Source organism: Trichosurus vulpecula, chromosome 8 (genome assembly GCF_011100635.1).
Source record: "Trichosurus vulpecula isolate mTriVul1 chromosome 8, mTriVul1.pri, whole genome shotgun sequence".
In the NCBI taxonomy this organism is placed as follows: Eukaryota; Metazoa; Chordata; class Mammalia; order Diprotodontia; family Phalangeridae; genus Trichosurus; species Trichosurus vulpecula.
The window spans coordinates 184,540,067-184,557,277 of NC_050580.1; the positions used below are offsets into that span (position 1 = coordinate 184,540,067).

Sequence of the window (17,211 nt, forward strand, 5' to 3'; positions counted from 1 at the left end):
TACATAGTCTTTTTTTCATTTTGAGATATATTTTTATTTTTAAGTAATATTTTATTTTTCCCCAACTATGTATAAAATTAATTTTTTACATTTCTTAGGTTTCCTCAAATTTTGAGCTCCAAATTCTATCCCTCCCTCACTTCCCCCCCCCGCCCCAAGACAGTAAGTAATCTGATATAGGTTACACATGTGCAATCACGTAAAATATCTCCATATTAACAAAGGAAGGAAGGGAGACAGAAAGAGAGACAGAACGAAAGAAAGAAAGAAAGAAAGAAAGAAAGAAAGAAAGAAAGAAAGAAAGAAAGAAAGAAAGAGAGAGAGAAAAGAAAGAGAAAGGAAGAAAGGAAGAATGGAAGAAAGGAAGGAAGGAAGAAAAGAAAGAAAGAAAGAAAGTGAATTTTAGAAGAGAAATATTGAAATGCAAGCACTAAATAGAACATTGAGAAGACCAAAAATTCAAAAACTCACAAGATATAATGGAAATTTTCCATAATACTATAATGACATCCCAGGACAAATGTATGTTTCACAAGTTTTAGAGAATGTATGAAAATACCAGGTAGTGAAAGAGCTAAATGGTAAACAGTTTAATACAAAATACAATGTCTAACATCCCTTAAACTGTTAGGTTCTTGTCAAAGCAATCTTCCTGAAGCTCATGTCTTACCATATCACACGCAGACACACACACATTCATACACATACACACACACGCGCACACATACCACTCAATAAACTCCCTCTATAGCTCCCTATCACCTCCAGTATCAAATATAAAATCCTTTATTTGACATTCAAATTCTTTCATATCCTCCCTCCCCCACCTCTACAATCTTCTTATATCTTATATCCTTCTGCCCCTTCTCCCACCCACATACTACAATCTAACTTTGCTATTCCTTGCACTTGACACACCATCTCCCTTCTCCTGGCATTTTCACTGGCTATTTCCAATGGCTGGAATGTAACCCTAAATGTGTTCTCTCCTCATCTCTACCTCCTAGATTCCTTGACTTTCTTCAAGACCCAGATAAAATGGAGGAAGCCTTCTCCAATCCCCTTAATTCCATTGCCTTCCTTCTATTCTCTCCAACTTATAGATACAGATATATAAATAACTTGTTCATACATACTTTGAATGTTGTCTCCCCCATTAGAGGACCCTGAGCTCCTTAAGAGCCTTTTGAATACTAAAGCCAGACACAGATGCTTAATAAATGTTCTCTGTGCTAAGCTCTGAGAATACAAAGGCATGACACAGTGTTGGCTCTTAAGGAGCTCAGGGTCCTCTAACAGAGGAGACAACATGAAAGCAACTATGAACCCAATCAATAACAGGAAAGATCAGAAATGATAGTTTATCAGATATAAAATAGAAATCATGCAAACCAAAAGACAAATCTAAGAGTACCTTACAGAGGCCTTCAAAGTCAATAATAATAAGTTCATTGAAATAATAAGTTCACATATACATGATATACTTATCAGCAATATTTAGTTATCCAAAACAGATTTACAAACTTCCTTGTGGGAAACAAATGTGCATGAAGTTGTGCTTACTTGATTATTGGTGTTGCTCTATTTTAATTAAACAAATGGCTATTTTCTAGAATATTTAATTCTAGAACACCTAAGAAAGGAAAATTTGTTGGACAAGATAGTAAGGAATTTAGGAAATAACAAAAACAGCAACCCCCTCCTTATCATGGAAGATTTCAAACTGTCAACTATCATCTCATTCTTGAAACTTTCTTTGCATTGTTCTTTTGTGTCACAAATCTTTTTGTTCTTCTTTTGCCTTCCTGACTCCAGCTTCGCTATTTCCTTCATTATTCTTTTTCCTTGTAAGGTAATTCTTCTATTATTGAACTCCTCTGTCAACACTGTCCACACTGTCAAATAATGATCTTTCATAAATCCATTATTTCAAGTAAAATATTTATGTAAGCAATTTATTAATAATTCTCTCTCTCCCCCTTTCCTTCTCCCTCTGCTCTCTCTCTCTCTCTCTCTCTCTCTCTCTCTCTCTCTCTCTCTCTCTTTCTCTCTCTCTTTCTCTCCCTGCCCGTATCCAAAACAATATCCCCAACTGACTACTGTCATTTCAATGTCACTGCAGGAACTCAAACTCAATGTTTTGGTGTTCTTTTCCAGTCCTTTAAGAGATTTTCTTGAAATTTGCAAGTTGACTGCACACTTTGTTCATTGCCACTTTCATCTCTTTGTTTCTGAGTGTATAAATGACTGGATTGAGAAAAGGAGTAAGAACTGCATCAAAAATGGCAAGAAACTTATCTATATGTGAGGTGGAGAATGGCCAGGTATAGAAAAAGATCAAAGGGCCAAAAAACAAAACCACCACAGTGATGTGAGCTGACAGAGTGGAGAGAGCCTTGAAAGAACTACCTGAAGAATGTTTCTGAACAGTGACCAAGATAAAGATGTAGGACATGACCAAGATGAAGAAAGAGCCCAAGGAAATGAAACCACTATTGGCAGTGACCATGAATTCTAGTCTATATGTGTCTGTGCAAGCAAGTTTGATGAACTGAGGGAGGTCACAGTAAAAACTATCCAATTCATTAGGGCCACAAAAGGGTAGGTTTACAACAAAAGCCAGTTGAACCACTGAGTGGATGAGGCCAATGGTCCAGGCAGCCACCAGGAACATAATGCACATTCTTGGACTCATAACAGTCAGATAATGGAGAGGTTTACATATGGCAATGTATCTGTCAAAAGCCATGGCAATAAGCAGCACCATCTCAACACCACCAATCAGGTGAATAAAGAACATCTGGGTGATGCAGCCAGAGAAGGAAATGACTTTGTGCTTTTTGAAAAGGTCACATATCATCTTAGGAGAAGTGACAGAGGAAACCCCAAGATCAATAAAGGAGAGGTTGGCCAGCAGGAAGTACATGGGTGAGTGTAAACAAGGGTCAGAAGTCACTGTAAGCACAATTAGCAGGTTTCCCAGCATGCTTGCCACATAGAACACAGAAGAGAATAGAAAGATGAAAAGCTGCATATACCAAGAATTGGTAAGTCCAAGGAACACAAACTCAGTCACCATAGTGTGATTCTTTCTGTCCATTGTCTTAGTCAGTGACACCACCTTGATAGTCACCTTTAAAAAGAGAATGAAGGAAGAATCAAAATTATTTGGAATAATATTAATGTTCCAGAATTCAATTCAACAAACATTATTAGGCACCTATTATATTTTGGATACAGTGCTGGCTACCTTGCCCTCAAGGACCTTGCATTCTATAGGAAAAAAACAACATGCTCAGAGAGAAGTAAATGCAAAATATGCAAAGGTATTTGGAGGGGCCAGAAGTAACAGCACTGAAAACTGTTACTTTACTTTCTTACCACCTCCCCAACTATTAGTAGCTTCCTTTCCTATAATTAAAGTTCACCACTAATGTTCTTATTGCCAAATCCAAAGACCTTTTCTAAGAGTTCATCCTGCTTGGTTGCTCTGAAATTTTTTAAACTATTGACCAGGAGACTAGATGGAATCTTTTAGTAGAAGGAAGTAGCACATCAGAGCTCCTCCTAACCACTCCTCCAACAAAGATTTTGAAAACACATCAGAGTACTAATCAGGATTTTTTTTCTTTTTAATCACAGTGTGTCATTTTTCTAGCCCAGGTTAGCATGAAAATACGTCTGCTGGCACTACAGATATTAAAGAGACTAAAGACTGCCTGCCTGAAGCTCTGCACTAAAACCAGAAGGGTTTCCACATCTGGCATGAAGGGACCTTACCTTCTGCAGGAAGAATAATCATCTGGTAGCTGGCAGTTCTATACCTTACTACCCAGTGATGGATCACAGCAGCTTGAGAAGGTAATCTGCATCTAGGGATTAGGGGAGGTCAGAGCAGCAAGAGTTTGTGGACACAGGTCTATTGATGGAGCAAGATATAAATATAGCCCCAACTCAATCTGAAGACTGCAGTGGAATAATGGTGGATGTAAGTGCAGACCAAAAGGACCACCCTGAACCTATAGAGCTTTCTAGCTAGCTGTCAATGACTGAGTCCAGCAGCAGTCTACTGACATCCCAACCATGAACAAGCCCAAACATTACCTCCAGAAATGAGGCAGAGTCCAGACCTAACATCAAGTCCCTGGAAAAATGAGCAAACAAAAAAAATCTACCATAATGAACAATATGTTATGATGACAACAACAAGATATAAACACAAAAGAGAACATCTCTAAAATGTCTACCATCATTGCCTCAAAGAAAAACACAACTTGGACACAAACTCAAATTAAATTCCTGATGAAATGAAGCAAGAGTTTAAAAAAGAGTTTTAAATGTTTTTATAAATAGAATTGGAGGATCAAATAAATATAAATAGTTTGGGGGGATCAAAAAGAAATGAAAGCTATGGAAGAAAGAAGTGGAAAGAGAATGGCACAAGAAGTATAAAATCTTGCCCAAACAACAAACTCTATGAAAATTAGAATAAATCAAATGGAATCCAATGATCCCATGAGGCAACAAGAAATATTAAAATGAGATCAAAAGACTGAAAAAAATAAGAAAATATAAAGTATGTAATAGCAAAAAGCAACTGATCTGGAAAAAAAAGATTAAGGAGGAAAAAAATTAAGAATCATTGAACTATCTGAATGCTATGACTAAAATAGGAACCTAAATATCATATTTCAAGAAATCTTAAAAGAAAATTGCACAAATCCCTTAAACCAGAGGACAAAGTGGAAATAGAAGAAATCTACTAATTGCCTTCTGAAATTAACTTCAATGTGAAAACTCTCAGGAATATAATAGCCAAAATCCAGAGCTTCTATGTCAAAGGAAAAATACTGCAAATAACCAGAAAAGAAAGAATTCAAGTACCAAATTAGGATCACACACAATTTGGCAGCCACTGAATAAAGAAGCAGAAAGCTTAGAATATGATATTCCAGAAGGCAAAGGAATTGATTTACCACCAAGAATAGTTTGCCAGTCAATCTGAATATAATCCTAAAGGGGGAAATTTTTATTTTTAATGAAATAAATGACTTCTAAACATTTTTGATGAAAAGACCAGAGGTTTATAGAAACTTTGAAATATATACACAGGAGCCAAATAAAGGAAAACATGAGAAAGTAAGCATAAGGAATTTTAAAAAGGATAAACTGTTCACATTTTAGTATAGGGAGATGATATAGGTATTACCTTAGAACCTTATCATCATCAGGGGTCCCTAATAAGATAGAAAGCTTGAGAATAGGGATTTTTTGTATTTTGATGATCTTAAAAGAAGAAAGGAAAAGGAAGAGGAAGAAATACACTAGGGATGGGGGAAGGCAGAGGAAGGGTAGGAGAAATTATCACATATAATTTGGTTGTTCAAGTAGACTATACAAATAATAAGGAAGGGGTGGAGGAAGCTAGCACCACTGGAACCTGTTTCATCTGAACTAGTTGAAAGAGAATATAATACAAGCACACACACACACAGAGTTGAGTGCAGAAAAATGTTCCATTTAACAGAGATTAAAAATTGAAAGGAAAGAGAAGAGAAAGTAATAAGGAAGGGTAGGTTAAGGGAGGTAACAGTTATAAGCAAAATAAACTTTAATAAATGGGGAATGGAACATGAAGAGGTGCTTAAAAGAAAAGACAGGTTAAGGACATGTAATAATATCATTAGTATCTGCTACATCTGCTCAAATCTAGCTTCTTTCTGCTCTTTGTCTGTTCTGTTCTGCTGTGCTCTCCTTTCTCTATAGACAAATTCATTCGTTCAAAAATTCCAGATACTCTGGAATTTGGAGTCTGTCACCCTCTCTCAAAAAATAGGAATAGTCCTAGCTTCTTTCAGGGCAAAAAGAGAATGCTATTCTCTCTCATAATGCAATTACTATGTCGTGCATTTAGGACTTATTAGAACTCTTTCCTGTGTCTATGTGAAAGCCCATTGTGTTTCAAATGGACTTACTGGTCTTTAAACCCAAATCATTCTGGCTTTCATCGAGTGGTCAGTAAGAGCCCCCAACCTCAGCCTCTTGGTGGCTCTTTGCTTAGGTTTTGATGGCTTAGAATGAGTGTAAATAGCAATTTTTTTTGTTCTTGTGAGGAACTCTAAGGGTCTTTCCCTCCCGGACTGATAATTTTGTGATGGTAAATTGAGCCATCTTTTGTCTCAATTTTTACCTGTCCTTAGTCATTGAATGGCCTTAGCTTCAGACAAACTGGGACCTGGGAAAGACCTAATTTAGAAAGGCCAATGTCACCTACTGCATCCTGGGCCATTGCCAACCCTTTTCACTTTTGTCCTGCCACTGGACGTAAATGACTCTGGAGGAGACGGTGAGGTTCAGCAGCTCTGCCTCACTTAAATTCAGTTCACATTCAAGTCCAGACATTACCTTCATGATGTCATTGTTCCTCTTCAAGAACAAAGGACAAACAATGACAGTAAGTTCTGGCCAAGGGAAAGACAAGGGGACAGGGGAGTAGAAGCACATTGCATCAAACCTAAAGCACTGGTACCTTTCACACACCTCTCACCACCCTCTTCTTTATAAAGAGAAGGTGGGAAATTGATCAACATAATGAGCAACCAATGCCAGAGGGCTCGTGGTGAAACATGCTACCCATCTCCTGTCAGAAAAGTGATAGATTCAGGGTATAGATCAAGCATGTACTTTACTGGATGTAGCCAATTCATAAATTTATTTAACTATGCATACTTGTTACAAGAATTTTCTTTTTTCTTTCTTGTTCAATGGTGAGAGGTAGGAGAAATACAAGGGGGAGAAGATGAATTTTCTTTAATGGCAAAAAATTATTTTAAAAACAGAGGATGTAAATTGAATGTAGCTAAGATTAAAAAGGAAATAGTTAATGGGAAATTTTTTACATCAAGTTTCTCTGATAAAGGTCTAATTTCCAAGGTAAGAACTGATTCAAAATTGTAAGTGCCATTCCCAAGCGACAAGTTTTCAAATGATATGAACAGACAATTTTCAAAGAAAAAAATCCAATAACTATATGAAAAAGTGTTTCAAGTCACTAATAATTAGAAAAATGCAAATTAAATCAACTCTAAGGTTCTATGTCACATAGCTAAGATCATCAAAATTGACCTAAAAAAAGAAAAAATGACAAACACAGAAAGGCAGGCACATTACTGTACTTTTAGTGGAGCTATTAATACGTCCAGCCATTCTGGAGAACAATTTGAAACTATACAGTTACTAAACTGAGCATCTCCTTTGACACAATGCCACTACTAGGCCCATATCTTCAAAAAGATCAAAGGAAAAGGAAAAAGTCACATCTATACAATATTTATTGAAACTTTTTCTAATGGAAAAAAACTGGAAACTAAGGGAATGCCCATCAACTGGCAAATTGGCAGAATAATTTATGTCACATGAATGTAAAGGAACATCACTGTACCATAGGTGAGCTAGCCTAGCTGAAGTAGAATGACTGCTTGGAGGAGGGACAGAAGGAAATAAGTTCCAGACAGTCAAACCATTGACACCACCACCAGCAGCACCACCTCAACAACCATCTCCCTTCATCCCCTGATGAAACCCAGGACTCTGAACCAAAGAACCTTAGGGATAACAGTATCCCTCAAGCCACTGGACCTTCTTCCAGCCAAGCCCTCACAGCTACTGTCCAAGGAGGTAATTCCCATAGAGAAAGGCTAACTCCCATCAATTGCCAACTAACTTTCACTCACAGAGCAGACAAGATAGACTAACTGGAGTGACAAGGCACCCTAAGAAGAAGATCAAAGGCCAGGAAGATATAACCACCGCTCCCACCACCACCACCATGACCACTATCTCCACTCACATCCTGGGGAAAATATCTTAGGAGCCTCAACACAAAAGCCTTAGGATTATTCCAGCCCAATTCCCAAGATGTTATCCTAGGAAGCAACCCCTATGAAGATGCAGCCTGGCTACCACTCCTGCTAAAGATTCAGCAATGAATATTCTTGCCACCAAGTGTAGCACTGTCAAATGGTTCAGTACCAGAAAGTGATATGATTTTATTAGTGAAAATGATGTGAAATACTGCTGCACCCTAAAGACCATGGGACCTTCCCATCTGACGTGCTGTTGAAACTTCCCATGTGTTCTGTCTCCCCCATTAGAATGTGGTCTCTGACGGCAGGGACTTTTGACTTCTATATGTATCCCCAGTGCTTAGTGCAGTGTTTTGCACATAGTAATCACTTAATAAATGCTTTATTCATTCATTCATTTGTAGGATATGACAAAAGGGAGGGTTTCAGGGAAATCTTGGAAGACTTATATGACCCTCTGCAGAGTGACGTGAACAGAACCAAGAGAACAATTTATACGATAACAACATTACAAATAACTTTGAAAAACTTAAGAGTACTGATCAACTCAATTAGTCATGATTCCAGAAGACTGATAATGAAGAACGCTTCATATCTCCTGACAGAGAGGCAATAGACTTGGAACGTAGAATGAGACATATATTTTTCATGGTCAATGTGGGAATTACTTTGCTTGACTAGATATATTTTGACAAGGGTTTTGTTTTTATTTTTATTTTTTCATTGGGACTGTGGGTAGGTGGTGAGAGAGAAAAATGCCTATTAATTGAAAAAATAAAATTATTGACCACCCCTTTCCTACTCCCTTGACTTTGAAGACATTGCTCAGCTTCTCTTTCTACCTCTCTGACTCTTTTTAATTTCTTTCAATGGCTGCTTTCTTCCTTCCAACTCAGGAAAGTGAAGGTTCCACAAGATTCCATTCTTATCCTTTGTGGTAGAAGCAGCACCCATTTTATGTAGCCTGAGCAGACTTCCCTTTTATTTTCAATTTCAGACCCATGTACCAAGATGCCTGTGGTTCATCTCCACCTGAAGGACGCACAAGTACATTATACCAAGCACATATAAAACTGAATTTATCTCTCCCAAAATTTTCTTTCTCCTTTTTGTTGCTGTTGTCTGGTCATTTTTCAGTTGTGTTCAACACTTCATGACCCCATTTGGGGTGTTCTGGGCAAAGATAAAGTTCATTTTACAGATGAGGAAACTGAGGCACAGATAAGTTATTTGCCCAGAGTCACACAGCTAGTAAGTGTCTGAGGCAAGATTAGAACTCAGGAAGATGAGTCTTCCTGACTCCAGGCTTGGCACTCTAGCCACTGTGCCACCTAGCTGCCCCCTTTCTCTTCTTACTTCCCCATTTATTTTGAGAAATTCGTAATGTTGATATTACTTTTGTTTTTCTCTCTCACTCCTATATTCTAGTTATGAAGTCCTGTTTATCTACCTCCAAAATAGCTCTTAAATTCATCACCTCCTTTTTATCACCAATGGCTCCCTATTGCTTTTAGAAAAATATATTTATTTAGATTTAAAACCTTTCCTAACCTGGTCCCAACCTACCATTCAAAATTAAATATATTTTACTGTCTCCCCATGCTCCAGTTTAGTCAAAATGGTTTTCTTGTTTTTCTTCATATGCCATACTCCAACTCCCATCTCAAAGCTTTGTGCAAACTAGCTATCTCCGTATCCTTGGAATAAATGATATGAACTGAGGCTAGAAGGTAGTTGGAAGTCAGGTTGTACAAGGCTTTACAGATCAGGCAAAGGAGTTACATTTTATCTTAGAAGCTAATGAAGATTTTTGAGCAGAACACTGACTTGGTCAGATCTGTGTTTTAGGAAGATTATCAAAAGCTAACTAGCAACAACATAAGGGAGTATAGGATAATGATTTTCAAATGATAAATAAACCTCAGAATGTTTGAGTTGGAAGGTCCCTTAGAAAGCATTTAGCCCAACCTGCTTGTTTTATAAATGAGGATGCTGAGGCTCGAATGCAGTTGATAACAGTCACATGGGAAGCCAGTAGAAAAATTTGAGCTTGAACCTAGGACTCCCAATTGCTAGTCTGGAGTGCTTTCTACTACACCACATGTGCTAGAAAATAGGAAAAGATGGAGATTACTTTGATTTGGGGTAGTAGACAAGGCTTCATCAAAAAAAAATTTGGTTTGGGCCTTGAAAGATGGCTATGGGTTAGGTAGGTGAATGTGGGGGAAATCTTTCCAGAGTAGAGCAGGGTTAGGGAACCTGGGTTCAAATCCTAGCTCAGCAATTTGTTACCTATATGGAACTTGGGCAATGTTAATTTACTTAAACTAAACAATCTGAACTTCAATTTCTTCATCTATAAAATAAAGGCATCTAACTAGATGTCCTCTAAGATTTCTTACCTTTCTAATTCCTACGAGCCATGGAATTCTTTCTCTATAGCACACAATTAAACCCTTTTGTGCATCCTTCTTAATCCCAAATTGCTTTTTGGTATGTCTGATTTCTTAATTTGGTATTAAGCTTCTTGTGGGAAAAGACCACAACTTTACTCCTTTTGAATGCCCAGAACATTGGTAGGCACATATCAGACATTTGACAAATGCTCACTGATTGATTGTTTGGCTTGTAGCATATACATGTTAACTCCCTCAATAGAATGCAAAATCCTTAAGGACAGGGACTCTTGCCATTTTTGCCTTTATGTCCTGAAGATCTGTCATTGTATGTGCTTAATAAGTACTTCTTGACGAATTCATTAATTGATCTCCAAGAACTCCAAAGAATTCCTTTTCACCATTCCTGGCTGCTCCCTTTTTCACAACAAGCTGAACACACATATAGACTAAAATTGGAGATCACCAAACCAAATGACCCGCCAACCAGAAGGCACATAACTCATTGCTACATATTTCTGAGTGGATAGAGGGACACCTTTATGGTCTCATATATAATGTGTAGCCAAGAGTCACAGAAAGTGATAGAAAGATTGAAGAAAGAAAAGAAAAAAGAGGGGAGATGGGAAATATGATCAGAAAGCATCTAAATAGCCCTTAAGGTAGAAGTTTAAACCTTTCACTTCTTCAGTGGCATGATGGATGAGTCACTGGACCTGTAGTGAAGGAGAACTTGAGTTAAAGCCTGGCCTCAGACATTTACCAACTGTGTGACCCTGGGCAAGTCACTTAACCTCTGAATACCTCAGTTTCCTCATCTAAAAAGTAAGCATAATAATTAGCGACTGTTGTACATATAAAATGGGATAATATTTGTAAAGCATTTGTTATCATATCATTATTATTACCATTTTTATTCAAGATTTTCTGATTACATCTATAGGATCTAACTCCCAACCTTGAGAAGCTATACTCACTACTGGTCCTGGTGATAATCCTAGATTGTCTTTAAGACATAGAAAAAAGAAATGCCTACCATTCACACCAGTTTCAACTGATTAAATTCATTTATTTCAGACCCCTACCTAATTTCCCTGAGACTACCATAATATTCTTCTAACTGGACTAACTTAGTCCTGTCTTAGCTTCTTCAAATCTAACCTATGAACTACTGCCACATAAGGTCCCAAATATACAAGTCTAATCACATCATTCTCCTATTAAGAAATCTCCCATAGTTCCCTGATCAGACTGAGATATCTTTTCTTGCAATCTAACTCTCTCCAATTGCCAAGACAGGGTTTCATTTCCAGTGGATTGCTCATGGATGATATTTCCTGCCAACAAATAGGTGCCATCTGAGGGAAATAAAGGAGCATCAATAGGAATTGAGCAGCTATGGAGTAAGTGGGGTCAATATGGGTTTTATTTTGTCTTCATTCACAGTCCTTCATAACCTACATTCACATAGCTTGATCACCCAATCTGTACTCCTGGCAAACTAATTTTATTCCTTTATATAATATATAATTATATTGATTATATGATTATTATTACTTATATTAATTTTATTATGTAATGATATATAATTTTATTGCTTTTGTATTCCCCATATTCTCATAGTTCTATGTCTATTTGCAAGCCATTCAATATTCTGTGAATGTTCTAGCCACCAAATCCCCACCTCTATCTGTTGACATTCTATTCATCTTTCAAAACCAAGGTCAGATACTCCAAAAATATTCATTTGCAAAATGAGGAGGTTTTGACTACATGACCTCTATGAAATTCTAAAACTAGTCTTATGTGGTGTTATGAATTCTTCCTTAGTGTCCCATATAAAAGTCCCATTCCTGTGAACTCTCAAAGCAGCTTGGTGGGCCTTTCATATATATTTATTTCACTCTAATGTGTAAGTTATTTGGGTAGATAACTGACCACATCTCCTATATTATAAACTTTTTAGGGCAAGGAATGGTGATATTTATTTCTCTATTTATTGCATAGCCTAATTTAATACCTTTCCTATAAATAAAGGGTATTTTTAATTTAATAGAATTGAATTAATAAGGCTAGGATAACAATCTGGGATCAAGTTGTAGAGGATATTAAATGGTGGCTAAGGCCATGGGGAGTAAGGAACAACTAAAAGTTTTGTTTTCTTTTAGCAGAGAATTGACAGGTAATCAGAGAAATGACAGGTACCCCAGGAAAATTAGTGTGTTAGTGATGAAAAAGATGAATGGCATGTAATAAGGTCTTGAGACAGAGAGAGCATCAAGGAAGGAAATGTAATCACTTGAGAGGGAAAAATAAGGGACAAAAAAAGGGGTAATGGCAGTGGGAAGGAAGGCACAAGACCTGACTTCAAATCCTGACTCTGCTATTCACTACCAATGTGATCTTGGGCAAATTATTTAAAATCAATGGGCCTCAGTTTCTTTGTCTATAACATCTGGAGACTAAACTAGATTCTACCTTGTAGCACTAAATATTATAATCCTCTAATTGTATGTAAGGAGCCATTCTTCTAAGCCCAACATAAATGTTTCTTCCTATATGAAGTACTCATTGATTCACCTAGTTGATCATACCTTTCCCCTTTGGACTTCACATAGAACTTTGTTTTGTCCCTTTCTAATGTACTAGAGACAGCATGATCTAGTACATAAAGAGCTGTCCTAAGAGTGAGAAAGATCTGGTTTCAAGTCTTACCTCTGACATACAGTGGCTATGTAACTCTAAGCAAGTTACTTAACCTCCCAATGCCTTAAATCCTTCTAAAACTAAAGGTTTCAGAGAAGCCAGCCTAGTTGGATGTTACTCTCCAACTATGCAATACAGCCAAACTTGCTTTCTCTGCATTCTTTAAACACAATCCCCCATCTTCCTTTTCCTTTCCCATATCTATCCATAGGAGCTATCCATCCCCCATGCCCAGAGTACACTCCTTTATTACCTTCACCTGACACCATCTTCTTCATGGAGCCTTTTCTGATTCCACTAAATGCTAGTGTCCTCCCTCCTAAACTTTCTTATAATAATAGTTTTGTGTGCATGTGTGTATAAGATGTATGTTTATGCAATATATTTTCTCATATGGACTTTTTGTCTCTTCCAATAGAATATGAGTAACTGGGGATTGTTTCATTCTTTGTGCTTTTATCCCCAGTACTTGGCACATTGTGGACACTTAATAAATACCTCTGGATTAATGGATTGATAATCTACAATGGTGAAAGAGTTTCCTCATCATAAATTCTCCACATCACTGAAATCATAGATCTGATCTAAATAAAAGTACTTGCCATGAAGTAATTATCTATCATATTTATCTATATTTCAATCTTATCTCCCTATTCAAAGCATTGTAAATTCTGTAGCTGCAGAGAACTGATACTATCTCATCAAAAATTATCTTATCTGGTACCTGGCCCTGATGCTGTAAATGCAAGAAAAGTTTAATACATATTTGCCAAATGTTAGATAACAACAATATTCAAAAAGCAATCTCAAATTTCTTTTCTGTTGGTTTTTTGCAGAAACATATCAATTCCTTTTTATTTAATAAAAAAGAGAACCAAAAATATGAGAGGACAGTTACGGCACTAGAAGGACTGGATACAGTCTGAAACAACTCCTACCATCTGCACCTCTTTCTTGTCCCTAGTCTCATTTCTTTCTAGTTCCTTTCTTCCTTGGTGACTGTCTCTTTAGACCTGCCAGGGCCAACTATCAACCTATTCAGCCTTTCTTCCTCTCACTCGGTGACTAAGAGGTTGCTGATGACCAGTGAAATGGAAACAAAAGCCATACAGGCAATGTCAGGTTCAAGGAACTTTCCTAATTCCACAGCTTTTTGTTTGTAAAGATTTTCACTATTTTTGGTGGTCTGTTGTGAGTATAGTAACATATATCCAGGTGCTGCCAGTGAGCATAAAATGCACTCTTCTTCATGTTAATACCTCTTATTCCATTCATGTGAAAAGAAGAGGTAAATCAGCTTTGGTCAAGGTCAGCCCCAAGTAAAATTAAGAAAAAGAGGTTTCATGAATACAATTAGCAAGAAAGCCTATAAATCCTCTCATTGTAGTCAATTATAATAAATTATGAATGGCCATACACATAAGTAAACAAAAATGAAATTATCCCTTGTCACTTGGTATCAAGAATCAGCTGGCCCTGAGTTCTGGACTGGAAAGGGAGAAAGGGGATTGCAGTCTCATGCCATTTTTAAAGAGATCTCCCAAAAATATTTTGGTGATAGAAGAAATTTCCTTTTGTTGCTCTCTCCACTTCAGTATATTTTCTATCCATTCTTCTCTCTCTCACCAACACACTAATTTTTGTCAAAGCCCTATCCATATTTTTCACACTACAGTCTAAACAAGGAATGTTTCTTTTGGCTTCAGTATGGGCTTCTAGTTTCTCAATGAAAGTCACTGCCAGTTCCAGCAATAGCACCACATACCTGTGGTAAATGACTTCTATAGACAAGTTCTCCCAGCGCAGGGACTTCATCAGTCAATGTCAGAGGAGCCATCTTCTCCTTGAGTACAGTCTCCAGGTGCTGGTTCATGCTTTGCAGAGTCTCGCATTTTTGAGCTAGAAAGAAAGGATGAATGACATTTGCTATATCTTTTTCTACTGTTAAAAGGTCAATTTCAAAGGTCTTCTTTGATTTCAGCTTGCATAGCTCTAATCTTCTTGGTTCTTAAGAAGTTTACCCCCAAAATGGAGCAAGATTCTTACATTGATCTAATATCTCCTGAGAGACGAGCCCTGAAGCTAAGCATTTGGTCAACAGCAGCCCCTGGCAGTTGGAGAGGTCTCCTGGACATCAAGGGTTGGCAGCTGCCATACCTACCCTAGCCATCTTTAGCAATCTCAAATTTCAACCCAAAGTGTTAGGAAAAATATGTACAATTAAAAGAAATTCAGAATTGGAAAAGTATATGGAAGAAAGTGATGAGTTGTGCTCTAGATACAGTAAGTTTGAGAGTCTGAAAAGACATGTAGATTAAAAATGTCTAGTAAACAATTGGAAACACAGGACTGGAACTTGGGGAAATGTAAGGAGAGGACAGAAGAAAACCAAGATAGCACCTGTGGAGGAGGATTTGTCTCCTGTCCAAATTTATTTGTATCCACTCTGCCTAGTACAGTGACTTACAAATAGAAGATGATTAATAAGCTTTGAATTGAAAGGAAATAAACACTATTCTTTTGAGAAGTTCTGCAAAGAAAGGAAGGAAAGGGAATGATAACTGGATGGATTGATGGCTGAGGATAATTGCTATAGTATGGGGGGGCACTTTGTAGACAGAGGGAAAGAAATGAGTGAAAAAAGGAAAAATTGAAGATGCAAGAGATGGGCTTATTGATAGGTCACTCACAGGGAAAGGTAAAAAACGTGGTATCAAAGCAAAGTGGGCAGATGAACCTGGGGGTGGTATCTCCATAGGTATCCTCTGAAACAAAAGACAAGGAGAAGAGCATGGGGAGAAGACATGGAGCAATTTTGAAGTAGAGATGAGGTGTCATGACAGGGGGAAGAAGGCAAGGAAAATTAGGGAGATTTCAGAAGAAGGTCACAATCTTTTCAGAAAAGCAAGAGAAGGTGAAACATAAGAGGGAGAAGTTGAGTAACATTTGGTAGCTTTCAAGAAAATATGTAGCACAAGTATTATAGGCAAATAGAATTAACAAGGTATGAAGAATAGCCTAGCAAAGCAGCAATAAGTACTGACTGAGTTTGATTACTACTAATTTTGTAGTGAACCAGGTAAGTAGGGCTTGGGTTCTAGCAACATTAGATAGTTAAGGCTCAGGGTGAGGGCCACCAAAGAAAGCACATCATAGGGTAAACTCAGGACTGGGGATTTACATGACAGAAAAGGTGAAACATCAAAGAGCAAGAAATTCTAATGTGTATCAGTGCTTAATACAGAAATGGTCAGCCCCAAAGTCTGGGAAATTTAGAACAATGGAAATCAACAGGGGTGAGATGGACTGAGAAGATAAGGAAGGACAGAAATTTCCTTCAAGAAAAAGAAGGGATTCAGTAAGTGTTGAGGAGTGGGATAAACTAAAGTCATCTTTGATTATGGATTTTGATCGTTAACACTTGGATCACTAATACAACTCCCAAGAGGAAATGAGATCAAGTCCACTTTCCAGCTGTATACACCCATATCCGTAATCTAAAATCCTTTGACTAACCTCTACTGTGTTCAATTCCTGCTCCCTTCCCCATTGTAACTTACCTTCAGAGAAGCCAGCCTCCCATTGATCTGAGAAATGGGCAATCCCATATTCATCACTAGATCGTAGAGTTCTGGAAAGTCACTTCTTCCTATCCATGAATTTATTTTCATCTCTCCCACCTACCTGTTTTGTCACAGGACCTGAAATGGCAACATGTTCAAGAAAACCAAAGAATTCCAAAAAGTTCAGTTTTCTCCAATATGTAATTACTAGCAAACATAAGACCTATATAAAATGCAGCCAGAGAAGGAAAGGGAGCTAATGAATGGTATTGAAGAATAGTGACCAAAGGATGCTGCAGAGACTAGGATTGCCAGGAACACCTTATTTGGCCAAAACAAATGTCTCCTAGGATTCTGATGGTTTCCCCAGGGTAACCAAGAAGAAACTATGTTAATAAAGGGTTGATAAGTTGATAATGATAAAAAATACATTTTGTTCCTTTAAATGAAACTATTTCTTTTACTTACCCCTCCCAAACCCAGTTTGCTTCCTATATGAGTAAGTTAGAGCAAGTAAAAGAAAAAAGTACATAGAAACTCCAAGGGAAAAAAAAGTAATTCTCCAATATGGAATCTAAAGCAGGAACCATGACTTAACTAAAATAAAGTAGTATTCAGAGCAGAAAGTGTGAAAACTGATTTCTAAAAAAGAAGCTTGTTTAAGATGTTAGTGTAAGAAAC

At 37.3% G+C, this 17,211-nt stretch overlaps 1 protein-coding gene and 1 pseudogene across 2 annotated transcripts; both read right to left on the reverse strand.

Annotated features, from left to right (window-relative positions):
• Positions 1 to 2,161: 2,161 nt before the first annotated feature.
• LOC118828738 (olfactory receptor 4F6-like) lies at positions 2,162 to 4,101 on the reverse strand. 2 transcript variants are annotated; one of them, XM_036735578.1, is made up of 2 exons: positions 4,090 to 4,101; positions 2,162 to 3,088 (listed from the first exon to the last, which is right to left on the reverse strand). In XM_036735578.1, exons 1-2 carry the CDS (start codon positions 4,099 to 4,101, stop codon positions 2,162 to 2,164), a joined length of 939 nt encoding a protein of 312 aa, XP_036591473.1. The 2 variants fall into 2 exon arrangements, with proteins under 2 accessions (XP_036591473.1, XP_036591474.1); XM_036735579.1 differs by lacking the exon at positions 4,090 to 4,101 and having other exon boundaries at positions 2,162 to 3,109.
• Positions 4,102 to 14,433: 10,332 nt separating this feature from the next.
• On the reverse strand, positions 14,434 to 16,581 carry LOC118829798 (annotated as a pseudogene).
• Positions 16,582 to 17,211: the final 630 nt, after the last annotated feature.